Raw genomic sequence first — 25551 nt, 5'->3', positions numbered from 1 at the left:
AATACATCAATATACGCCGTGTAATTGTGATATATGTTACAGGTTAATAATATATATTTGCTGTTAATAGTTGTTATGTAATATAGTTGATTGTATATTGTTACATGGTTGATAAACAATGTACGCATTTCTTATAACGAAAGGATTAGTTTTCTTACCGACGCAGCTTGTTGCTTTGCCGACATTCCTTTAGTATCAAAAATGACCGCTAGAGCGTACCACCTACACGCTGTTACAACGCAAAAGGATATAACGAATTTTATATATTTTTTGAAAATCAAAAATTGTGTATTTCAAAGTTCATAAAGTTTCAAGCAGACTCAACTTATTTTTAAATAAAAATTAAAAAAAAAAAACAGAGGTTAAAAGGTTCCGTAAGAAATCATTACGTCGGAAACTCCGATTTATAAATCACGCTGTTATTCCTAATGTATAAATCGATATCTTTTGAATAACCTTATTATACAAATAAACCTTGCAAAGTGTAGTTGTTTAATAACAGTTTTTTCTCGGTAAGCCTTGCCAAGTGTTTTGTAAACGAATATCTTAAACGCAAATTCAACAACACGTTTCTTATAGAACTAAGAATACAATAATAATAGACAAAAATCGATATACATATTTATCCGTCCGATATAAGTATAATTATATGAAATGTACGTAATTATAATTATCCTGAAAAGAAAAATTACGATACGATTTTAAATCAGAAAAGCGTACAACGTCGTTGTAACGTCGTCGAATAATCGACAGTTTTAATCTTCGATTGTTCGAGCATCGCGGTACGATCGAAACGACATCTGTTTTACATTTTGATACTAACATATATACGCGGGTAATTTTGTACGGGTAATTACACAAAATCAACAGCTTCCTACATGTTATCCGTTATTCCTTTTAATATGAAACTCTTGAGAAGAAATAGTTGGAAATAAAATAACAACACAAACGAAAGATAATCCGTAATAAAACAAATGTACAAATATATACATATATATGTATAAATATGTATAAATAATAAAAAAGAATTACCTGAAAGATAAGTACGAAGGCAACCCACTGATAATACTTGACTCTTTTCGTTTGATCGTTGACATGGCGATAATCCTCGTCCTGATAACGTGTCTGTAAAATGCCGAAAGACGAGGCGACACCAGGATACGCAACGTTTGCCCCTGCGACACCGAGCATAGCACCACTAACGATATACGTACTGTGTATCCAACAGTACGCGTTGAAGGCCTCAACAGGAATGTCTCTGTTCGGATAAGATAAACAAATAGGAAGACGGAAGAAAAAAATTATATGAATGAACGAACGTACAAACGAACGAACAACGTTCAAGGTGATACAAAATAACAATTAAAAACATGCACGATATACGAACTAATAAGAATAAAAATGCAAATTTAACTTATCGTTGTATTTTTAATAAGTGTTGATCGTTAAAATTTCTCACCATACATATGTTCGGCCTCGTTAATACGTCTTCGTTACGGACAATTAATTTAAGATATCTTTTGATAATAGTACCTCGTATGTACGCACTCTATCGGGTTTCCCACGGTTTGCTTGCTACTGATAATTACGGAAAATAGCAGCATCAAGATCGTCGTTAGCGCGTGTAGTCTGAAGACGAGGCCATCGCTTCTTATTCTGGACACCTGCGGAATCACGACACAAGCGCGTTGACCACGTGTTCTTGGAACGAGGAACGCTTGTGCTTATGCAATTAATTCAACCATACGATTTCACAAACACACAGACATATATACGTGCGCACACATACACACATACACTCTCTCTCTCTCTCTCTCTTACATCTATACCTCAATGCACTTTTATCTTATTTCTTGATATACACACTGACGCACAGCACTTGTCCAAAGCTAATTCTGGCTTAGCACGCGGCTTTGAACGATCTCGCAAGTAGAGACATGCTTTACAAGTTTGTAAACCTTGCGAAGGTATAGGAACGAGCAATATCAAAGTAAATCGCTTACTTTAAGCTTGAAACTTACGCGCTCGCGTGTTCGTCCTGTTGCGATATTAAATCTCGGTCTTTAAACTCGCGATGTTTCTCTAGAATTACCAGTGGAAAGAGACGTGACCGACAAATATTTTTCATAGTCGTTTATAAATAATCACTGTCGTTCCGTTGCGTGTTATATTACGACGCTCGTTTACATGCATATTAACGTGTTTTATATTAGGTTTAAAATTTGATTAGAAGTGATAACGCTTACCTTACACGTTAAATCAATGTTGACACACCGAGTTAGTAGAGATTAGAATCGGTATAAGCCGTCCCGTTCGTTCTCGAGTACAATACTGGTAAAACGTGTGTAAAACGCGTGTATTAAAAATCGTTGAATTTGTTGTGCCACTTGAAATTGTTTGACTTTTATTACGATAATTTTATAAAATTGTTATTTTTTCTAACGCAAGCAAACTCGAGCGGAATTAACGAGTTAACGTTCTTCGTCATTCCATCGATTCAATATGAAAGCATTAATTTAAACAAAAGATAGCAGTGCGTTAAAATTATTAGCACGATCTGGATTAGCGAAGGCTCGGATTAATACGCTATAATTTATTGCCACGGTCGCTCCAACTCGCGCTTTTCTATTGACGCTTTGGGGGTTATTACGAGGAACGCAATAACGTAACGAAAACGCATCTCGTCCTATTTTTGGCACTTACGCGTAAAAGATAGTACAATTCTGTAACAGTGTCTATCATTCTCACTTCTCTCTTTTATTGCACGCACGCACGCACACACTTTCGAAAAGCGATCTCTTTAAAAATTCTTCGATAACCACGTTCGATTCTTAATCTCGAGAGTCCTACGATCTCGCCAATGGTAAAGAACACTCTGCCTTTTCCGACGACTATCATCGACGACGTCCAAATCATTAATCGTTAAGGAAAGCTCGCGTTTCATCTCCACGGTCATTCACCTCGTATTATTAGTCGAAAACTAAACACCCGAGGGAAAAACTTTACGACCCTTGCGAAAAGATCAAAGCATACTAATTTACAAAGAACTCGAGTTAGGAGATCCGTCGGGATCGAGGTCGGATTAGACTCCACGCAACAAACTTCTACGAACGCTGATAAGAAAGAAAATCTAAACTATTAATCGGTGGTTTTGCCGATCCGCATGAGAGATTCAACGATCTCGGGTAATTCAAACTCCGCAAGTGCATACATCTTGACGTTTCCCGTTGTACAATAAAACGAACGCAAATAGCGCGACACAGACGTCATACGAAAACGGGTTGCGTCGCGACGGAGGCGGCTACGGAGACGTCTACGAAAATCGATCATGAATTTCCGGCAGATACTAAGCACCGTTTGTTCACAATCGTCTTTTGAAGGAACGAAACGCCGTTAAATTATACTACGACGACGACCACGACGACGACGATGATGACGACCACGACGACGTTCGGCAAGCGGCAGAACAGTACGCGTCTTGTCCGATGAGCGAGCGAAACTTACTGACTAATCCTAACCGTGCGCGGATTTCACCAAACGAACGTGGTCCCGAGTTCGATGCCAAAACACAAATTCGTGGACTAGTCGTCGCTCTTCAAGCCATGACGTCCTCTTTCTCTGTGATGGCTACTCTTCTCTCTCTTCACTCTGTCATCCCATTTTTATTTTTCTATTTTTCGCGCCCTTGTTTATGTCTCTCTCTCTCTCTCTCTCTCTCTCTCTTTCTCTATATATCTATCTATCTATTTATCTGACGACACAAAACCATCGAAGAGACGGTGGTAACTTTTAAATCGCCCACGCCGAACTAACAAAATATCGTCCCACTCGAGCTTTTCAACGAACGCTGGACGCTTCCAGTCACAAAGATAAACGCGTTCCGTCTGCCGCCGACAATGTTGATACGCTTGCCTCTTCAATTATACACATCAAGATGACTCTTCCTCCTTCGTCTTTTTCCTATTTCCTCGTTGATGGATACCATTTGTCTATCACTGGGAGTCAGGAAACTTGTGGAGAATGAAAATGAGATTGTCTCTTCTTACTTTGGTAGACGATTAAAATAAAGTAAAGACCTCGAAATCGTTTCAAAAGTAATCTTTATACAACCGTACTCGTAGATACAAATAAATTGCTTATCCGAAAGCAGATCTGTCTTATGTACTATGAAGCTGCTGGAAGATCCACGACAATGAATTAGATTTAAAAGTCTTTTTTAATAACCATTAGTTATTGTTGCTGTTATTCTTGTTGTTATTGATGCTGTTGGAACACAAGTGGGTAAAGTATTTTATAGAAATTCGTCCTCCTAAAATGAGCGAAATCTAACATTGCATCAATTAAATATAATAAACTAATTTCAATCTATCTCGATAATTTCCTATGTGGAACAAAAGAATGTGAAATGAAAGTTTCTAATCTATATCACCCTTTCTTGCTCGTAAATCGCAAATACCATTGGTATTTGATTCAATGTGTAAATCACAAATACCGTTGGTAAATGATTCAATGATATAAAATATTTATAAACGTAGGAACGAAGAAGAAAATCGTTCGAAATTACCTAAGACGTGGAAAATAATCGCAACTTGCTTTACAAAACTAATAGTCCAGACTCGTACGTATCCACACACGCGAGCGAACTTGCATATTATCAAAAGATCATGGATATTAATTAATTAATTAATTAATTATAAACATACTACGCTTTAAAGAAATGCAATAGACGCACGAATGATCTTCGAGCAACGAAGAGGAACGTTTGCGAAGTACAAAACTGATCTATCGATCGAGGAATCAATACGAGACGAAGATCGATTCAGATCCTGACGCGTAAATAATATTAAAAAAAAAATGAGATATTTATATAACTTCTATACTATGTAATATAATTCTTATAATCCTTTGAATAATCTCCTATACGTTTTTCGCAAATGCAATATAATCAATTATCTAATTCACACACACGAAGTGATGTTTTGCCTAAAAACTATCTTACGATTGATGATGTCACTGATATTCCAAAATTATTATCAAAAATGACAATATATCCCTCCTTTGTTTCTAAACTATCTTACGGCGACTACGTCGCCGACATTGTAAAATTATTATCAAAAATGTCGAAAACATATAACTTTTTTCTTACGAGTATTCTCGTATTATAAAGAAACATGTCAACATGAGTCACTAGACTCTAGTCAGTCCCTTGTTAATACCTAAACTACAAATAATTAGATATAACTTTACAATTGCTAAATAAATTTTTAAGCATTGATCGGTTGAGAATTATGGGAACTCATCTTTTTTGTGAGTTCTTCTAAAAAGTCTTTATAAAGAATACCGTCCATGTTCCACGAAAGAACATAGAGTATCCACCAATCACCAAGATCGATTTTTCTACTTATACTTTGACACGTTTCGATTGATATTGCCGGAGATGCGATATGCAACAATCTCGGTCTCACGGCTGGTGCAAATATGATAGCAGCTCTGTAAGCAACCAAACCGATCAAAAAGATGGAGAGAATAATATACCAGAACCAAATGAAGATATAAGTCTTTTCGTTGACTATGTTTAGCGGTAGAACGCATAATGAATCGTGCTTCTGTATAGTACCGGAAGCGCCGTATTTGTGAAAGATGCATTTTGTAACACGAGGGAATACGTAAACCATGGGATCAAAGCGATTCTCTTGCGGGGTATTCGATATGTGTAGAACACGAAGGCCATAACTAAGAAATTCTCCATCGAAGAAACGATTCATCAGGTACAGTTGTCCAATAATGTTGACCAGGCACAAAAGCTCGCAGGCGAAGTAGTGATACACGTACATTTTATGCCTCTGAAAGAACAAATAATCGCTGAGTTAACTCGAATTGAACTCAATGAGACCAAATTGAATCTAACGGGAGCGTCTCTGCATATGTATATCTCCCTTTCTTTCTTTTTCTCTAATTATTCATATACAAAACACATTCTTGTATTTTACATTCTATAAATATCATATATAAGACGCATGTATATACGTACGTACATAAATACATGCATACACGCACACATATATATATTATTCTTACCGTTACATGGGACATAATATATTCCATCAACACGGACTTTTTCTTATCGATGGTTTCTTGCTTATCAATGCCACAATTCATACCCATGATCAAAGTATTCATCAATCCACCTTCCCACATGTTCCACAGCCATTGAGGTGTATAGCATAAAATCGCCTAAGTGATAAAAAGAAGTAAACAAATAAATAGATGAATAAATAAACAATAAATAATTAAAAAGGATAAACCATATAAAAGATACTGGGGAAAAAATAGGAAGATATAATATAACATAATTTATAAATCAAGTTGCACAGGTTGCAACTTGATGTGTCGTCATAAACAGATGTCAATAGAATCTATAATAAGAAATTGCAAGGAGGATACATAAACCACGGTACAAAGGACGTATTGTAAGATGATAGGATCGGATGCACAAATTGTAAGTCTATATATTCTTTATCGCGACCTACCGTACATCGCACGTGCAGAATTCAATGATAAAGAAGTCAATACCTGGAAGAAGAGTACGAAGCAAACCCATTGGTAGTAAGTATAGTATTTCCTTGCATTGACGTCTCCTAAGTCATTCGCCACTCCTGGATGTGCCACCTCGGTGCCCATCTACGACATACGACACTTCGATAATAGGATGACAATGAAATCATATATCTACATATCAACGACGAATTTAATACACATTACCAAACATGCTCTATCCCCACCACACTCTCTCTCTCTCTCTCTTTCTCTCTGCCACTTACACCAGAGTTCGTATGTACAGAGTATAACCCTAGGCGCGCTACTTATGTTGCGACATACATCATACATAACATTGTACATACATACAACATATATACATATATCGTACTTACATCATACATAGATAGATACATACACGCATATATATATGTACATGCCACCAAATAAACAAACAATGAATACACTATTGTGAATACACTCTTTCTCTCTCTCTCTCTCTCTCCCTCTCTCTGAACTTTTTAATTTCATATCAAATGGCATTTCTCTCGATAAATCACAGTTTTATAGCACGACTATCTAATCTAGGATACGCTTATTACGAGATAAAAGAAAACAATGCGGAATTTAAATTATATCTTTTGTGAAGATCGTTATTGTCATAAATTAAAACAATCGATTTTGAAATCGTTTCAATGCTCTCTTTATTAAACGTTCGTTTTCTCCAACCGATTATGATAACGATGTATGTCGTCCGGTTTCTTGATAACTCGAATGCTATCGTATATTCTAAAAATTTGTCATAACACAGGGTGATCCAAAAGTCACGCAAATCATATAGTAAATTATTTTGAAATAAGCTAACAATTACATAAGAAAGAAATTGATTGCATTTACATTTCTGGCATACAATAGATGCTGGAAATGTCCTCCATCAGCGTCTATAGAGACTTGGCGAGTTTCACAATGTTCGCTGCAATCTTCCGTAGTCACTGCACTTACGTTGACGATAGTTACTTCTATGTTGATGTCCCATGTTCATTGAGTGTATACGTTCATAAGACATTTTCTTTTAGGTGACCTTCAAAGAAAAAGTCTGAAGAAGAAGGATCCAATGACTTAGGCAGCCATAAGCCATAAGAAATTACGTAGTATCCGAAAAACTCTTGGAACATACATCTTGAAATTTGTTATGTTCGTGTAAGCGCATATATGCTATTGCCCTGCTTGATGTAATCAACTCTTGCTCATCGATTTCTAACAGCGATATAAATTGAACGAATTAGGGTTACATGATTTCTGGATCACCCTGCATAATAAAGACAAATATAAAATTAGTTAAATTTACATCGAGTAATTATAATCGATATAAATAAATGATGAAGATTTATCGAAATCAAAACGGTTGAACGACTCTGTATATTTATGTATGAGCTCTTGGATAGATAGTACAAACGACTATGTATAACCGACTATGAAATTGACCGGAAACGAATAAGTGGACCTTAATATTCGCTTCATATGCGAGTGTATATTGTATATAAAGGAACAGGGACCTAACCGTCGAAGATACAACACTGTCGGCGTCCCTTTGTTTTATGCGCTCGAACATGAGAGCAAGCATAAGTCATGAGAGCTCCGTCACACACTCTGAACGACGAATGAAGATGTTGAGTAAGATTCAATGTTCCAAGAAGATCTCATATTATTATTACTTAGCTACTTCGAAAAAAGAAATACGAAGAAAGAAAGAGAATACTCATAAGAAATTTCAAAAAAAAAAAGACAAAGAAAAAAAAAGTGTTTTCTCTACTCTGAACTTTGTCTTTCTTTCCTCGAAATAATAAGATTACAACGCGACAAAATTACAACAACGAAACGATATTCTTTTCGCATAAATTTTATATCAAAACGTTCACGTTGTAACTTTAAATATAAAAGAAAAAAAAAGATTAAAAATAATAGATCGTTGACACGACAAAAAGTTTTCTACGTCATAAGAGATATATACGTTTAATCGATCGACTTGCGAAAGTTCAATGTAAGTACAAAATCACTGGACCATGAATAACGTACACGTGTTATAAATGACGCAATTCTTTCAAAAAGTATAATAGGTTTTTTTCGATGTTTTTACTCATCGAAACGTTTTTAAAAAAAAAACACGCTTTTATATAGGTTACGAAAAAAAAGACGGGTGGATCAAAAGACGATCGCACGTGTTGAATAGGATAACCTTACTTTTCCTTTGACCAACTTTTTTTTTTTAGAACGTCGTTCTTCGTTAACCAAATTATTATACGACGAAATACGATTATCCGTATGTAAGCGATAAGACTGGCGATATAATTAAATGATATTAGTAAGACATAACATTGTTACGAGATACATTTAATGAACGCGTACATTGAAACGATTCGAAGTGAAGTTATATGCGCAATCGCACGTCATCATTGACGATGATACTACATACATATGTAGCTTAAAGAATGACGAGAATGTGAGAAAAAAACACGTGTATCAGGAACGAACATATTTTTTATCGTGACAACTTCCTCCATCTTCTGTAAAAGACGAAAAATATGTATGTACAAATGAACATAAAAATATGTACATAAATATCTTCCCTCGTAAATATCTCCTTTATTATGCAATGTTCTAAAAATGCTTTTGAAGGTTAAACGCGAAAGAATACACGATACGATCGAAAGACCTTCCGATTTTGCATTGATTCCAGATATCTGTAAACGATATATATCCTATAACGCGAATAACGACTCTTTAAAAAGAATAAAAAAGAAAAAGAAAGAAAGAAAAATGTCGATGTATCGATGATTTCGCGGTTGTTGATACCCGCCGTGCGTACGTAATCGTATCCTAAAAGTAGTTGAATTCGATCCGTGGTTAAACATTTTTGTAGATACTCTCTCGTTGACCAATACGTCGACTAGATCCGATTTGATCGTTATATAACGATTAATGTAAAAAAATTTCTATGATAAATCAGAATGACAACTTGCTACTTTCGAAAATTAAATCGAATGACGCAAGAACGTTTTTACGAATGATTCGTATAGCAAATACTTTAAGTCAGCCGTAAATACTTTAATAGCATTGCTTATAGAATAATCTCACTCAACGTGGCCGCCATTGCCTTTGTTGAACGATTCAATCTACCAAGTTACTTCTTCAAGCTGATAGTTAAAAGCATTGACACGGACGAACGCTCCTTCCAGAGATCGATTACGAAAAGAAAATTTAACCTAAATAAAAATCATCACGAGAAAGGAAAAACGTACGTATCGCAAAGAAGAAAAGAATATATGCGCGATGTTTATAAAAGAAGAAGATGAAAGAGCGCGGCATTAATAAGAGGGTGTGAATCGTGACAGAAATAAGCGTACCCACCTGTCGACTGAAAGCGTCCGGCATCGTGAACGTTGAGGTTATCCAGCAGTAGGTGTTGATGACATGTTGGGGCAGGCCATGACCGACGATACACGAGATTGGATTTCCAACGAACTGGTTCGCCGTGATTATTATTGAGCAAGTGAGGAGCACCACCGAAGTAAAGTTGTTATGTACGCGAAAGAGCAAAGATGCGGTAGAGATTTCCTGCCATTTGAGGTAATAAGCGAGACCACCCAAAAGCCTAAACATGATTGTCCTCTTCGTTAGCCACTTTTGATCGAAATTTTCCTTCTCTTTCTCTCGAAAGGACTTTAACGCAGGGGTAAAGAGACGACACCCTCGATTTGATCGACAAAATCGTTCGAAATTTCTAAATCAATCCCCCTTTGCCACTGTGTCTACTTCTTTCTTCTCGGAAAGCGAACAACAAACGACGATCCTTTTTCCCTCTTCTTTTCTCTCTTCCACCCCCTCCCTTTTACCATTCGTTGCCCTTCACCACGCTCGAGCGCGTCCTCTTCTTCCCTCTTTCTCTCTTCCTTCTCGCTCGACACAGACAGACCAGTCACGAATGACGACTATGACGGAGACAACGACGAAGAAGACGATGATGAACGATAGAGGTCAGCGAACGTGAAGCTAAGCAAAAGGAGAGAGAGCCTAAGCTACTAGCAACCACCACTCGTGAACGCACAACCGACCGCGTCGTCACGAATCGGGACTCGTTTGCCCGTACCGATGCATTTTTCGAACACGTGCTGCCCTGTGCGCGGCGCGAGCCGGATACAACCGAGTTTAACCGAGAACGCCCGAACCAAAGTTTCTGGCGCGCGAACGACGGACTATATTCTCTCTCTCTCTCTCTCTCTCTCTCTCTCTCTCTCTCTCTCTTTTCTCTTTCCTTTCGACCAATCGAACGAGTTACACGTTCGAACCTTTCTCTTTCTCTCTATTTTTCTCTCCCTTATCTCAAAAAAGGTACTCTTCGAACGTTACTTTTTTAATTTAATATTAACGTCATTCTTCTTGCTCTGCGAAGAATCTTGTATAAAGATCATAGTATATACGTATATCGCTTCTTCTCTTTGAGTCGATCAAACGTATTGAAATAACACGAAGTTGTGTAACTACCGATTCGTTACCTATCCTTACTGTTCCTCCCTCTCGTCGTATTTATCCCTCTTTTCCTCCCTTTTACGTCCAGACTATCCCCTCTTCTCTCTCTCTCTCTCTGTCTCTCTTTTTCTCTATAGGTTACCCTACGCTTCTTTGCTCTTGGTATTCCCCATTCTCCTCTCTCTTTCTCCTTCTCTCTCTCTCTTTCTCTCTTCACTCGCCGCGATCGAGAATCGAGTTTTATTCCTTTGAACCGCCGACAAGATATGTACATAGGCGTAGAGAAATCGTGCTGTCTCGTGTTAGTTTCTTTTAATTCTTATTTTCTTTCTTTCGTACGTCGTAAATACGCACGTAACGCGCGTACCAGTACTCTCGAACGGCGACTGGCGAGAACACCGCGATGGTTTGTTGTTTCTCGTCGAAGAGAGGGGGGAGGGGAGAAAATCGGTAGCGCAAGAGGGGCTCGACTGCGGATGCCGGGGGCTCGTCGTACTTTTGCGGAGAGGGAACACGTCCAAGAGAAAAAGCGAGGGGAAGGGCATGAAACGAAGAGGGGACCAGATGTGATCTCTCCCACCTCGTCTACATATTTTTTAACTACACACACAATATGCCGCATATGCTATCTCTCTCCCTTTCTCTCTCTCTCTCTCTCTCTCTCTCTCTCTCTCTCTCTCTCTCTCTCTGTCTGTCTCTTTCTCTGTCTCTTTCCTTCTGTCGTTACCGAACGAAACACAGTGCTCGACATGCTTCATTATACCGTTAGATTCGACTTTTTTTCTTCGTTCCACGCATTGATCGTTCATCGATACACACGAAAGGGCTTTTTCCTCGTGTCTGCATAAGCACAGAAAAATAGAGTCATGGCGATACCGAGAAAAGTCAACGATCGTTACGCTTCATTTATAATTTTAACGATTATTATTATCTCTCGTCGAATCGATTAAAAAATTAGTACATACATACGAAGATGATCTTCTCGATAGATCGATTAATCATTAGTCGAATGGTTACTCAACGAACTAGTCCTTTATTTTTATTTTAAATTTACGATTTTCGAGCAGTTCAATGCTTTCAAGGTGTTTATATATTTGTCCTACATGTTTATATATTGATCTACGTGATAGTATGATTATTAGAATTAAGAAAATTATATTATATTATTTCAATGTTTTAATATTTATTTTAAATAAAAAATTAATATAATTATGCAGAAAATAATATTAAGATCTGTCCATGGAGCAAATCTATCTTAGGAGATGAAGTCGGTGCTGCCAGCTATCGAAGGCATATAACATTACAATGTATATGAAAAAGTAACCTTTATAATTTTTTTTTTCAAGATTATAAACTGTAACGTTTCTTCGATTGGAGTTATGATAGATTCCAAACCGTTAAAATCATCGGACACGTTCTTAAGAACCTTTAGAATATTTCGCTCGGATTAATAAAATTGTTATAGGGAAAAAAAAGGTATGAAGTCAGTCTGGCGGTTAAACCCATATGTAAAAATATACAAACACGTGTTACTGGCGTACACACATGTGTGGTATGTGTGTATATATTTGTATCGACGATAAAAAAACATTGACTTTTCTGTCTCTTAATGTTAGAGGCGACGATTATACTGGTATGTCTAAAAATTTTTACGTGAATATATATATATATATATATATATATAACCATGAATGAATCGATTTGTCGAAATCCTAATTGTTTAATAACGTTCATCTCCGATAAAGACTACTATTAAAGGTTTTGTAATTGCTTTGTAGATAAAATACTTTACAGATCTCATGTACAACCTCGCTCAAAGATCCTTCAAGGAAAATCCTTTTAAAAGTTCCATTTGGAACGTCCTAAATTCCTTCTCTCTCTTTCTCTTTTTCTCTCTCTCTCTCTCTCTCTCTCTCTCTCTCTCTCTCTCTCTCTCTCTCTCTCTCTCTCTCTCTCTTGACCTCTGTCTTTTCTCTTTTTTTTCTCTTTAGTCTCCTTGAATTCACGTCCAGCAAAAACGAACACTGGCTCCGTGGTTTTGCTTTCTCCTGTTCCATAAGTCTCTTTATTTTTCTTTTTCTTTTTAACATACCATATACTACTTACTGATGATCGCAGTACTACAGAACGACGATGACTAACGTTACTTACAGAGATAGGCATACATACATACATACATACATACATACAACAAACATCCATACGTATGTACATACTTATGTACATACGAGCTTTAAGTCATCGTAAATTTTAATGCTCGCTAATCACTCACTTGAATCATGAATTTAAATGCATCAGAACTAATGAAATCACAGAAGAATCAATTCCGTTAGCCCGCATCCTGCTTCCGTTCTCGTCGAGTTTCATGCGAATAATACGTCATCCCTTTTATTTATATTATCTCTTTTTATGGTTATGTCGTTATTCAAAAGTCGAAAATGTATTGATAACGTAAGTAAATAAATCGTAAAGTTTAAAGAAAATCCAAAAAATATTTCATTTTGAGTTCATAATATAAGATCGTAGGTGATACATTTTACATTTATGTATCGGACGGATGTTTAAACGTTTTTAGAATTTGATAAATATTTGTAATAATATCGAATGCATTGTTATTAACATTTACAATTTTAATGACGACGAAGTCTAAATGTTTCTTTCAACAGGCAAACGCAAGGCGAGTTCCTGCCTACCTACGTGGCTGCATATGCTAATGTTCCCTCGTCCTCTTCACCGTAGCAGAAGCGGTTCACGGACCAGATGTGCAACGTGATGCAACAGTTGTAACTTCTGCTTCAGAACAGCAACGCGATACTGCACGCTTTTCGTCGACCATCTATGTATCTCGACAGTTACGATATCCGTCTTCCTCTACTCTGCAAGGACGATTTCAAATATGGTAAGAAACGTTGCGTCGTTTAACTTTTGTCAATGATGTTTGAATAAGATTTTAGTAGATATGTAATTATTAACGAATAAATAACGAATATTTCTCATCGACAATATTACATTCTAAAGTGATTTTGCTTTCAGGACTGATTTAACATTCGCCGGAAGAAAAATCTAATTAAAAATACCTACGTAAAATATAATATATAAATTAAAAATCCGAGTGACGAACAGTTTACATTATGGTTTTGCGATAGACGACTATCGTTGCGCGCTTTTCAATCTTTCTATTTTATAAGGTGACGGCACCGTCATCGTAACTTCGATGCTATCTACATACATAATCGCAAAACAAGCTTACGATGTAACGCGATCTATAACCTATGTAGGAATATATCTAACAAGAAAGTATAATTCTACTAGAAGTAGATACATATAAGATACATACATTATTCATGTACACTATTTTCAAAGATCCAAAAATCATTAGATAGCAAAATATAATTTTAGAATCGTTTAACGATAATCATCTTTAAACGATGCGGCCTTTTCGATCACGATGAACAGAATGAAAATACATATGCACGTATCTAGGTACTTCTAAAGTAACCCTGTCATTTGATACTCCCAACTCTATGCGAATCTATATCCTCGGTATCTATTTATAAACGCACTAAAGAACGATATATCAAAGTCGATGGACGAACCACGGCTCAACAACGTCCTACGCTCCCCTACTGTGAACACTGCTTGCACTAGCTTTCTCGCTCGCTCGCTCGCGTGCTTCTATATTCTACGTCCTTAGACACAATTATCTTAATTAGAGTCCGCCTATGGCCAACGACAATGAGCCGGTTGTGACGTACCGGTTCTACCGAAAAATTGCTCTTTCCTCTTTTACCGTAACACGTACGAATGTGTGTATATATGTCCATAGATTTTTGTCTATCTAGATGAGTTTCCAAATTTATTACATAGCCCCTTCAACGAAAGGGACATTGATCATTTCATCACCTACGAGTGTTAATTGTTATCGTCCATTAGAAAAAGCGACCGTAAAACTACTGGCATGGATAATTTTCAACTATCATTATTCTCGGAATTTATGCGTGTACAGTCGAGCGTTGGTAATCATTAACTACGATCCTCGCAAAAGCGTCGATTGATTTCTAACGTGATATCACTTCGTTGCTCGTCCTCTTTATGAGTGTGCTTCTCATTGATTACCTACGTGTTTAGAGATCGCTCGAAGGAAGCATTACGATGACGAGTTTAATTGTAAGTACGTACTATAAGAATCACACGAAATAACAGCATCCCGTTGTTGACATAATTTTCTTTTTGCTATATAAATATTAACACAAATATCAAATACACGAGTAAGTGCACGAAATCAAAAGTTATCTAAAATCTTACAAGCTACGTACGTTGTATATTATAAATCATCAGGAGGAAGCCCTCGAATCATGATCACGAGACGTTCCGCGGCGTTGGAGAACACTCGTGCGTACTGATCTTTGGAATGTACTTGTTGGACCCGGTCAAACCGGTTCGTTGGACGGTACACGTTGAGAACCTCTGCGGGTCAATCGTGTCAATTGTGACGAATGTATGTCGAGCCTGCGGATGGTTCTCTTTAGGTGCTTTAGAAACAATCTACGATCGCATATTCAGCCAATAATATATTACATATATATATATACACATATATATATAAATAATGCATATTTTTCAAGTAACAAAAAATAATTTACTTAACTCGACCTTGAGAATATTGCATTGAGTAGCGAAGTATAATTGCGAAGGCGATTCGTTACATAGACGACTTCCTATAAGATTTGCATAATGGATATAGACTGGAAATCGTATATATGTGTGCGTATATGTGAGTATAATACATGTGATAAGAAGTGACGCGACCGTCCGAATGAATAACAAACAGAGATACATCCAAGGAAGAGCAATACATCTGGCGTCCTACTTACACCGTGAAATAACCAACCGGTCGTAGTAGTAAAGTTTACGAGACATACCTAAATAACTTCTACCCCGTTGTCAATGTGTCAACGGAAAGAAGAATCGTTGATGAACTGATGATCTATAGCTCGTAAAAGCATGAACATTGAACATTGAATGATAGAAGTTAAAATCGTTGAAATATGACCATTAAGTCTGTAAGAAAAAATTGAATTTCGTTTCAAGTTGATAATTCCACCGGTCTAACGTTCCTCTTGCACCAGTGGAATCTCGCGAAAGCGTATAGTGTAGTTTCGGAGATAAATTTTCAAACCGGTTTCGCTCTATAAGCATGGGCCAAACTCGTCGAGGAAAGAATTCGAAATCATGCGACAAACGCGTAAGAAATACGTATATAACTATCTATCTAAATATATATACGCCTGTAGATCAAGCAAACGATCCTTCTTCTCTTACGTTTTTTCTACCATGATCATTCTCGATCATCGACGAACGAAGCTATTTTTTATTCGCGAAAGCACACGAGATACATCTTGATGTCTCGCTCAGATATATCCTACCAATCGACGTTCTCAAGTCTCCTCACGAACTTCACCACGACGAGTAGGATCTGTAAACATCTTCGATATTTCATCAAGGAGTAGCTATTATTTTGAGACTCTCTATTCTTTAAAGCATTCTAAAGAATAATTCATTAAGGAGACATTGTTCTTTTCGTAATATCAAAAACTCCTTTAAAAATATCCAGACGAGCAATTCCTGCTCTTTTGAGTAGGGCGCTAAGCATGAACATTGGTATGCATCGCGAATACATATACGAGCTGTTGGAATCACAAAGGAAGCTGGATTGGAACAAAGAAAGAAAGGAGACCCGATCAGAGACAGAAGGATCGTTCAGAAAGCCGTCTTACACGAGCTTGGACAAATCGAGAATAATAAGTTTACAAGTTCGTCGACTTGTCTTTTGTTGAACACGAACGTTTTTTTTTCCTTTTTTTCTTCTTCTTTCATGCAAATTACTTTGAAGGAATTCCAATGGAATTTCAGAAGATCGCATTCGGTTTGGAAAGAAAGAAAAAGAATGAGAGGAAGAGAGAGAGAGAGAGAGACGATTTTCGAAAGTTAGTTTGGTGAGAGCCGAGAGCAATGTCAACCGCCCACGCAGAGAAGACTAAGGGCTGGAAAGGAGGAGACTAACTCGAACGAGAAAGCATCCAGCTGCTCTCCAGACTTCTCTAGCATCTCTAGAGAGTTCTGCTTTTATAGCCTCGACCAAAGCCGGTCTTTGTTCGAGGGACCACCGAGGTACGGCCCACGCGGGCCTTTCATATGAATAATACCTGAACTCGTGAGACCCAACCATACCGAGTCAAGGGACTGAGTTACAGTTACATACGTGTCCTATGTATATACATGTAAGTATATAACGCAACTCGGAGACTCGTAAAGTCTCAGAAATATTCTCTCGATAATTCTAAAATTTTTCCTCTACGATTCCAATTTGCTCTTTCGATAAATCACAATTTTAATTAAGCGTTCATTCCCACCGATACTTCATTCGTTATCAAGGGTAATTAATCGTTGCTGATTTGTCGATAGATTTATCGTAGCTTTCTATATGATCGCTGTCAATCAGCAGAACGTTATCCTCCCTGTTCTTCGTGACTAATAATACTAAAAGATGGAAGAATTGAAATTGATTTTCAAGTGAAATTCCATACTTTCTACGTATAGATTAGATATAATTAGCTTTACTGACCCTTAGATATCTCTTACTACGTGACTCATGGAAAAGGATTTCGTTCTTTTCAGAAGGTCTTCGAAGAATGATTCTACTGTCCGACTACATTTTCTTTTTTCAATGCATACCCACACATGCGCGCGCGCGCGTGTGCGCTCGTTCACGCGCACAAATATTTTTTGCAACGTTTGTGCATTGTTCTCAAGCATAATTCAGTTTTTGTTCATTAAAACTATTCTCATTTATTTCGAAAATATTTATTCACGATTTATCGTAATTTATTTATTAGAACGGATATACGTAACGCATTTAGAGCACGTCGATTACTTTCGAATTTATAGGTCACCATGTAATGCCTATATCAACGATCTTAACGATTTAACGATCTTAACTATACAGACTCGCTTAAGGAGTCAACGCAACGTATATTTACCTGCTACGCATACGCGTATGCTCCTGTATTTTAAATGTCGTCAAGTTAACGCACGTCCAAGAAAAATGTCTAAAGACTGTAAGAGCATTGACACGCAAATAGCGATTTACGCTTTCCTCTTGACACTGTCACGCGATACAACGTTTTAATCTGTCCACGTTCGTGAACAAGAAAAACAAACTTACGTGTTTCGAGTAATACTTTGAAATGGAACAAACACTTAAAAAAAGGTTCTCATTTACTTTACAAATGTTAACTGAAATTATATATTTGTATTCTTTTCTTTCCTTTTTTATATAATACACAACATTACAATATCTTCGTTGAGATCGTTTTAGGAGGGACTCTCAAAGAGAACAAAAAATAGACTACAAAAATAAAAAATACTTGGTTGTAAGATACGCCTAAGAAGATTTAACGAAGTAAGACCGTATGAATGGGGCTTAAGGCAGCTGGAAGAAGATCGGAGATCATGATCGAGTCACAACAAATAAGCTCGTTAATCTAGTCTTCCCTCGTGAAATAAACTGAGCAAAGAAAAGAGAGGATTTTTTTCATTTAGCGATATGGACTCGTTGAAGGTCTAATTTCAACGACGACTCTCCTAATCATCGAAGTGAACGTTTTTTTATTCTTTTTTTTTTCTTTTTATATTTTACGAGCTAGCTACGTAGAAAAGATAAAAAGAAGGCAGCTCAAAGCTGACTGGTTCTCATAAAAATCGGTCCACCGTTTCTTTCGTTGGTACGTAAGTACAATGGAGGTGATAAATAGAAAAGGGCTCATTTCGAGAGTCGAAAGAGGGAGCTCGAAGGACCATAGATGGCTGTTAGAAAAGGGTTCGGCTCTTTTGTTTTCTTCCCATTCGATTCGCATTCTTAAGTTCCGTTTTTCGCAGCGTCAACCCCTCAATAGGCAAGCCATTGTGTTAAGAACACCACTTTCAGAACTGGCACTAAATGAACACGTTTCTTCGTAACACGCACGTCCCGTTTAATATCTTTCCCATGTTTTTTCTCTTTTCTCTCTTTTTTTTCTTTTTTTTTTCATTTTTTATTTACCCCAAAAAATGAATGCGTACGTGCAATGCTTAAGAAAAACTAAATGGACAAAGTTATTCTACGTCGTCGAGAAACATTCCCTTTGTATAATATTTTCACTAAAAATATTCGGTCTCTTCACGATATTTCATTCGTTACAATAATATGTATGTATGGCACTTTCGAAATTAAAAATATATAGTCTTATCACGTGGCACATCCCAGCGATAATTCAATCATCTACATACTTCGATTCGGTCCAATGATTATCGAGAAGCCGTTTCATTTTTCTTGTAATGGATACTCCTCGACTTCTAGAAAAGTCGTTTTATAATATTCTCCTTGATTTATCTTGTCGAGATCCTGAGCTAATCTTTCTAAGAGATCTTTGAACACGTAGTTGTCCAAATTTTTGGCAATGTAATACAAGAACAGCCAGTCTCCAAAATGATATTCCCGAGTAACTCTAACTACGTTCCAAGGATTATACTTGCCAGGACAGGCCATGGAGAAAAGAACTTTGTTGAACATTTCGCTTCTAAAGAAATAAAATACAAATTGAAGATCGTAAAAAATATTTGTATGAAAATATCGAAAGACGATACTGACCTAGAATGTAATATCATCGTTATCAATCTCCAAATAAGTCCAAGCATAGTGACGAAGAATAAAATAATAAACCAGTACCACAGGAACGTGTAGATCTTTTCGTTAATGATATTCAATGCCATCACGCATAGAGCATCATGAGTTTGTATCGTACCCGAGGAACCATATTTGTGGAATGTACACTTTGTTACCTATGAATCATTAAAACACGTAGTAAACACCTGAGTAAGAAGGAAAAGATAAAGAAAGTGTGATTTATACCTTGGGAAACACAACATCGAGTGGTTCCATTCTTCCATTGTAACTATTATTCGTAACAATTTTACCAAGACCTAAAAAGGTTCCTCCGAGAAACCAATTGGTCAGATAAATTTGCATTAAAACGTTACTGAAGTTTAATATCTCACAAAAACTGAGATAATAAGACCAAGTTCGATTGATGTAAATACGTTCGATAAAAGCCTTTCGAATTTTTTGTATCTTTTTGTTAACATCGTCTTTCGATGGCACTTCGTACTTATCGTTGACTTTCATTGTTTTCTCATGCAAACCCAAGCAAGCCAAATGCAAACCCGAGACCAAAGCTTTCAGGCGACCACCTAAAAACACACACACACACACATTCGATGTATTATTAGGATATAGATATCTTGACAATTCTACTTAATCCTTGAAATTCCAACGCTTCTATTAATTCAGAGAAATCGAGCGAACTAACAATCGACGAACTGATAACATTACTCATCTTCGAATCATTTTTTATAGAAGTATGATTACAAGTAACGTCGAGTAGTCATCAAATCTACTTATCTACAAGCAGATATAATGATATTCTCGCTTCGCTTTTACGTTTTTATAAAATTCATGTAATCGTAGTACTGTATATCTTTTTTATAAAAGCGAATTACGCTATTAAGCAATCATCTATCACATTTTTAAATATAGTGTCCTTGTATCGTAATAAAATACATTTTTATCAAATTCATACAAGACGGCACTATTACCTACCTTCTGCTTTTCGCCATATATAATGTGGCAGATAAAAGAGAAGAGCTTGGAAAAATAAAACAAAAGGCACCCATTGATAGTACGCATGATGAACTGTCTCGTCATTTTTGCTAATTGGCCCAACTCCAGGATGTGGAATTTCTCCTCCATTTACGTACGACGCGTTCATATGCTTAACCTGCGAGTAAATTCGTTGCATCGATAAGGAACGTACGTAATTGCTCGTGTAACAGATTACAAGACTTTCGTTTTCACGGAACGTTCGGATATGAAAGGAGTCGTCATTCCACACATAACTAAATATAAACGTTCTTAAGACTCACCACGGTGAAAGTCGACGTAAAGAAGCAATAGGTCTCTATAACTTGCGAATTTATCGATGAATCGGCTATGCATCTGTTTCCCAACAAAAATTTTTACACAATTTTTCAATGCGTTTTCTATTCTATATATTTATAAAAAAGACAATTTCATTCACAAAATTATACTTTATGTGTTCGCCGATATATTGTCTCGCAGACACCAAAAGACTACCCATGAGCAACGCCAAAAACGTGATCCTGTAGTGTAATCTGAAAACTAAAAAAAAAAAAAACAAAGAAAAATTTTCTCTCTACACTCACAAAATATTATTTTCGTTTTCTTAAACTTGTGCTTATTTCTATTATCTTTTACATCACACGTCTATATGTACACATACATACATATATATATATATATATATATATATATATATATATATGTACGATCGAATATACGAGCAATGAACAAGCACATGTGGCATATATCGATAAAGATGACCTCGCGATCTATGACACTTTAGTTTATCAACTAACAGGACTAACAGATTTATAGGTCGTTACATACGATAAACACAAATTCTTCAAGAACGCAGACGTTAGCATTTACCAAGATTATCAATAGCTGCTGAATCTTCGGCTACTTTAAGTTTTACGTGATCCTTTAGGACAGTAAACGTTGAGATAAATGTCGCCATTGCTAGAAATGCAACGAGAATGCGGCACAAAGACTTAACGCAATTTACTGTCGTATCTCTCCACGAGAATACGATTATTCAGCGATCTTGTTTTTCTTCTTCCTCCTATTCCCCTTTCTTCTTTTCTTTCTTCTTCTCCTGCTCCTTCTCCTCTTCTTCTTCTTCTTCCTCCTCCTCCTCCTCCTCCTCCTCCTCCTATCTCTTCTTCTTGTTCTTCTTCTTCTCCTTTTCTTTCTTCGTTGCTCTAATAGTAGGATCGTGCGACGGAAAGAATGTTTAATATTCGTAAACGCGTAAAGATCGTGCTACGAGAAACAGAACTGTTTTCCTCTCTTGGTAATATCAACGGAGTTAAGGTGATCGAGCTCTTCGACCAACATTGAATCTCATGAGCAACGTTATCAGCAGTACGACGATTGCGCAGCAGCCTTCTCAAGTGTCTAATATGTAAGTCAAAAAACGTGGCTATCTTTCGAGGAGTGAGGTAACGTTATGTGTGATGGTGTGTGTGAGCAGAGATAAGAAAGATAAAGTCTTTAGTGGTATAGATAGAATACAAAAAACACAATAGAGAGAGAGACAGAGAGAACACGTAAGCACAACGGCTTACGATAGTTACATACATTGTTGAATCTTTTAACAGAGCTTTATGTCTTCTTTGTCGTCACCAATGCACGTTTAATATTCGTGATGTCTATACATATACATACATATCTACATATTTGTTGACTGTAAAATGTTTCGAACGTTCCAAAAGTTTTACTTGATTAAATTTATTCTTTCAAATTAACTTTCGTTGAAATGTTCTTGATTTTCTCCATTCGACGTCTAATATCTAATCCGACTCGTCAACGTACGCAGAAAAATATTTGATTATGATTTCTCATAATCTTGATTAAGATGGCTTATCATAGATTTTTTTTTCTTTAATCTGTAACACTGATTTCTAAGTTTCATTCGACGGTAATCAATCATCGTTTATAATCTCCTCGATGGACGTAAAAGCATGGATTTCTGGGTCAAATTGTCCACCGTGTTGGCTAGCATACGTAACTATGTATGTTACAAACGGTGTTATGCCGGTGGTAAAGATTACGAAACGTTGTAATTTATACCGAGGTTTAACGTATACTATTTCTCTACGATGTCGCTAGGACGATCGTAATTACTCGGTTTAATCCATTAATGAAAACAAAGCAATGTAAACATAACAGATATTTCTATAAGTTTCTTCGCCAAACGATTGTTTTAAAATAGAATAGAATATTTTCTCGAGTCTTTTCTTACCGTTCGATATTATCTCTCGCGATGGCACGAAATTTCTACATTTTTATGACTTAATGACACCCGGCGAGTTTCAAGTCGGAAAACAAATACAGATAAGATGTCTTCTATATCAATGTTTCAACCTATTACCACGTCCTATGATTGTCCGCGATGATTGCATCCGAAGAGCGAGAAAAACTCGAGTAATTTCGAAATCGGATCGATAAAATACCAAGGTGTTTTGTTATCGATCACGGGAACATAATTCGTCGAAATAATGTACGTACTAATTCGTGAGTACTTGCTCCTAACTCGAAGGTCGTATTTGAAATATGAAAATTTATGATAAAAAATGCAAATCGAATCGAATCTTATATAATTAACATCGGTAATACGAACTCTTAATTAGAATAATCAGTAACGAACGTATTCCTTTGCGGTTTGAACGTATGTATGTATGTAGATAAATAATCGTATATACGACATGAAAAATTTCGTTGGAGGAATCGAGAAGAAGAGGAGTCTGTTGGTGAGTCCTGTAAAGCAGAGAAGAACCAGAGAGAAGCGAAGAAGGCCATGAAGCTACGCGTGCAGCTACGAAGGTGGAGGGACTTTGACCGGCCGTTGCCCTCGCGCCAGGCCAGGCCAAGCCAACAGAACGAACGAGTATTCCAAAGAAGACCCTGTCCTCTCCCTTCTTCGTTCCTTTACGTGCACGCCGAGCTTTGTCGTCGTCCTCTTCGTTGTCGTCGTCATCTTCGATACTTGGGTACCTACGCTCGTTTGCTCTCACAATCTCTTTCTTCTTTCTTTCTTCCTCCTTTACGAATCTTCGTCTACCGTCTCGTATGTACATACATATATACATACATTCATGTAGCACGTACGAACAAAGCTGGACTCGGTGAAAGGTAGAAAACGCTAACTCGTTAAGCTCATATTTTACCGTGTTTTTAGTCAAAACGTGATCAAATAAAATCTCCCTTTCGGTCTAACTTGTCTCTTAGTTTTTTGTTTGACGAGTAAAAAGGATATTTTTATTAAAAAAAAAAAAAAATAGGGAGAGAGAAAAATAAAGGAAAAAGAAAGAAAGCGTATTCGTCATAGGCACACATCCATTTTCTAGAATATCTCCCTAGGGCAGGATGTACTCGAAGAAGAAGAAGTTTTAAATACCGGTAGCACGGGTTCCATGTCTAGTTAAAGAATAGAAAAAGACGTCGAATCAAGTTCCTTCGAAGTAACGTCGGCAGCCTCGACCCTGTCGTTTCGCTCTTCGTGATCAGAATGTAATTATCTTTGGATCACTAGATTCTCAACATCCCACTCACATTTCAAGTTCGTAAAAGTAGAAGCTTTGCATGAAGTCAGAAAAATAACGATTGCGTTAATATTGATCGTGGATCGTTATACGATACCTTTCATCATACGGTTAATCGTTAACCTAATCGGACTACGACCTCGATCCGATTTCTCAGTTATGACTATAATTCTTTAACATCCGTCGTAGAAACATAGATATAGATCTCATTTTACGTTTAAGCGTATAATCGCGTTTAATCTGTAGAAAGTAGAAACGAAGGTAGACAAATAATAATAATAATAATAATCATATTGATTTGTAAGAGCACGTAACGTCGTTAACTTCTTAATACGATCGAAGTTAACATCGAGTAATAGACATTAATTTTACTATAGCGGCAATGCAATAATTTTCCTCTTAGCAGCAGCACCCTAATCCATCGATGCTACGGGGGGACCTGAAATTGTTCGGCCCTCAAATGTTGCCTGGACATAAGTGAGAGTGAGAGAGAGAGAGAAGAAGGGGAGAAGAGATCGCAGTTTCGCTCCTGATCGTTAATCGCAAACCGGAGCACACGCACGTATAAAGGCTTCCCCCATGTTGCACATGCACCTACGTGATCAACGCCGATGCACGTAATGAATCTCAGCAATGTGTAGGTAGGAATCGTGCAGGGTCACTCGTTTATACTCTTTAGAATTCAGCCAAAGGTCGTTCCTGCGTTTAAGCCTCTCTCTCTCTTTCTCTCTCTTCCCTCTCTTTCTCCCCTGTCTAACCGGAGATCGATAATACATCGAGATAAACGCGACGTCGTCCGACATTCCCTCGTCCTTTTGTGTTTTTTTTTCTCTTTTCTTTACCACCGTTCGACCTTTTTAAGCAACGAACTCGTATAACCAGTCTTTCGACTCGAGCATTTTATCGTGGTATCCGTATATAAACGATGAAGCGTTATTTCGAAAATTATTTCGGTGAAAATTCGTCGAGAGTGCGGTCGTCACAAATTAGAATAAATTGCGTCATTATTTCTTGCTAGTAAAAAGTGAGAAATTAAGAAAATAAGCAAAATCGAATTGATTAGTACTTACTTTGAGATCATTTTCGTCACATATACCAATTGATAATTCACGTTTCATTTATTCACGTCTTTACTTGTACATCATCAACCTAGAAGAATACAACGAAATAACAAATTTTTACTCTTATTGTTATTATCGAATATTT

At 36.9% G+C, this 25551-nt stretch overlaps 3 protein-coding genes and 2 long non-coding RNA genes across 10 annotated transcripts in view; 1 reads left to right on the top strand and 4 right to left on the bottom strand.

Annotated features, from left to right (window-relative positions):
* Window positions 1–3937, bottom strand: part of LOC127063837 (innexin shaking-B) — a 24720-nt gene extending 20783 nt beyond the window's left edge. Inside the window, exons 1-3 of one of the 5 annotated variants that reach the window (XM_050994095.1) lie at window positions 2022–3937; window positions 1534–1664; window positions 1033–1258 (exon numbers count right to left, since the gene is read on the bottom strand). In XM_050994095.1, coding sequence (XP_050850052.1) covers window positions 1033–1258; window positions 1534–1604 — 297 coding nt within the window. In that variant the 5' untranslated portion in view covers window positions 1605–1664; window positions 2022–3937. Of the gene's footprint in view, window positions 624–1032; window positions 1259–1533; window positions 1665–2021 lie in introns of those variants that run through there. The other 4 variants (XM_050994096.1, XM_050994093.1, XM_050994097.1 and 1 more) reach the window with 4 other exon arrangements.
* The window catches only part of LOC127063843 (uncharacterized), a 23800-nt gene extending 9250 nt beyond the window's left edge, over window positions 1–14550 (top strand). Inside the window, exons 2-3 of the long non-coding RNA XR_007781497.1 lie at window positions 13731–13963; window positions 14098–14550. This is a non-coding gene — a long non-coding RNA (uncharacterized LOC127063843). The remainder of the gene's footprint in view (window positions 1–13730; window positions 13964–14097) is intronic.
* LOC127063838 (innexin inx1) lies at window positions 4084–11479 on the bottom strand. The gene is made up of 4 exons (XM_050994098.1): window positions 9946–11479; window positions 6574–6681; window positions 6079–6234; window positions 4084–5843 (listed from the first exon to the last, which is right to left on the bottom strand). The coding sequence occupies exons 1-4, from the start codon at window positions 10195–10197 to the stop codon at window positions 5265–5267; spliced, it is 1095 nt and encodes a 364-aa protein (XP_050850055.1). The 5' UTR covers window positions 10198–11479; the 3' UTR covers window positions 4084–5264.
* On the bottom strand, window positions 12812–15614 carry LOC127063846 (uncharacterized). Of its 2 annotated transcripts, none has more exons than XR_007781499.1 (2): window positions 15381–15614; window positions 12812–13940 (listed from the first exon to the last, which is right to left on the bottom strand). It is a non-coding gene; the product is annotated as an uncharacterized LOC127063846 (long non-coding RNA). The 2 variants fall into 2 exon arrangements; XR_007781500.1 differs by lacking the exon at window positions 15381–15614 and adding an exon at window positions 14402–14547.
* Window positions 15615–18356: 2742 nt separating this feature from the next.
* Window positions 18357–22342, bottom strand: LOC127063836 (innexin inx7). Its single transcript, XM_050994090.1, has 7 exons — window positions 21671–22342; window positions 21250–21340; window positions 21085–21157; window positions 20762–20939; window positions 20015–20352; window positions 19754–19944; window positions 18357–19682 (listed from the first exon to the last, which is right to left on the bottom strand). The coding sequence occupies exons 1-7, from the start codon at window positions 21756–21758 to the stop codon at window positions 19427–19429; spliced, it is 1215 nt and encodes a 404-aa protein (XP_050850047.1). The 5' UTR covers window positions 21759–22342; the 3' UTR covers window positions 18357–19426.
* Between the last annotated feature and the right edge of the window lie 3209 nt (window positions 22343–25551).

Source organism: Vespula vulgaris, chromosome 5 (assembly GCF_905475345.1).
Source record: "Vespula vulgaris chromosome 5, iyVesVulg1.1, whole genome shotgun sequence".
Lineage (NCBI taxonomy): Eukaryota > Metazoa > Arthropoda > Insecta > Hymenoptera > Vespidae > Vespula > Vespula vulgaris.
Note: the sequence above shows the minus strand (reverse complement) of the source record. Positions and strands in the feature narration are given on the sequence as shown.

Coding starts and splice junctions, on each gene's coding strand:
- LOC127063838 (XM_050994098.1), bottom strand. CDS start 10,197: ATGTTTAGGCTTTTGGGTGGTCTCGCTTATTACCTCAAATGGCAGGAA. Junction 6,235..6,573: donor GCTTCGTACTCTTCTTCCAG/GTATTGACTTCT, acceptor TTTATCACTTAG/GCGATTTTATGCTATACACC. Junction 5,844..6,078: donor ATATTATGTCCCATGTAACG/GTAAGAATAATA, acceptor TTGTTCTTTCAG/AGGCATAAAATGTACGTGTA.
- LOC127063836 (XM_050994090.1), bottom strand. CDS start 21,758: ATGGCGACATTTATCTCAACGTTTACTGTCCTAAAGGATCACGTAAAA. Junction 21,341..21,670: donor AGCAGCTATTGATAATCTTG/GTAAATGCTAAC, acceptor TTTTTTTTTTAG/TTTTCAGATTACACTACAGG. Junction 20,353..20,761: donor TATATGGCGAAAAGCAGAAG/GTAGGTAATAGT, acceptor GTGTGTTTTTAG/GTGGTCGCCTGAAAGCTTTG.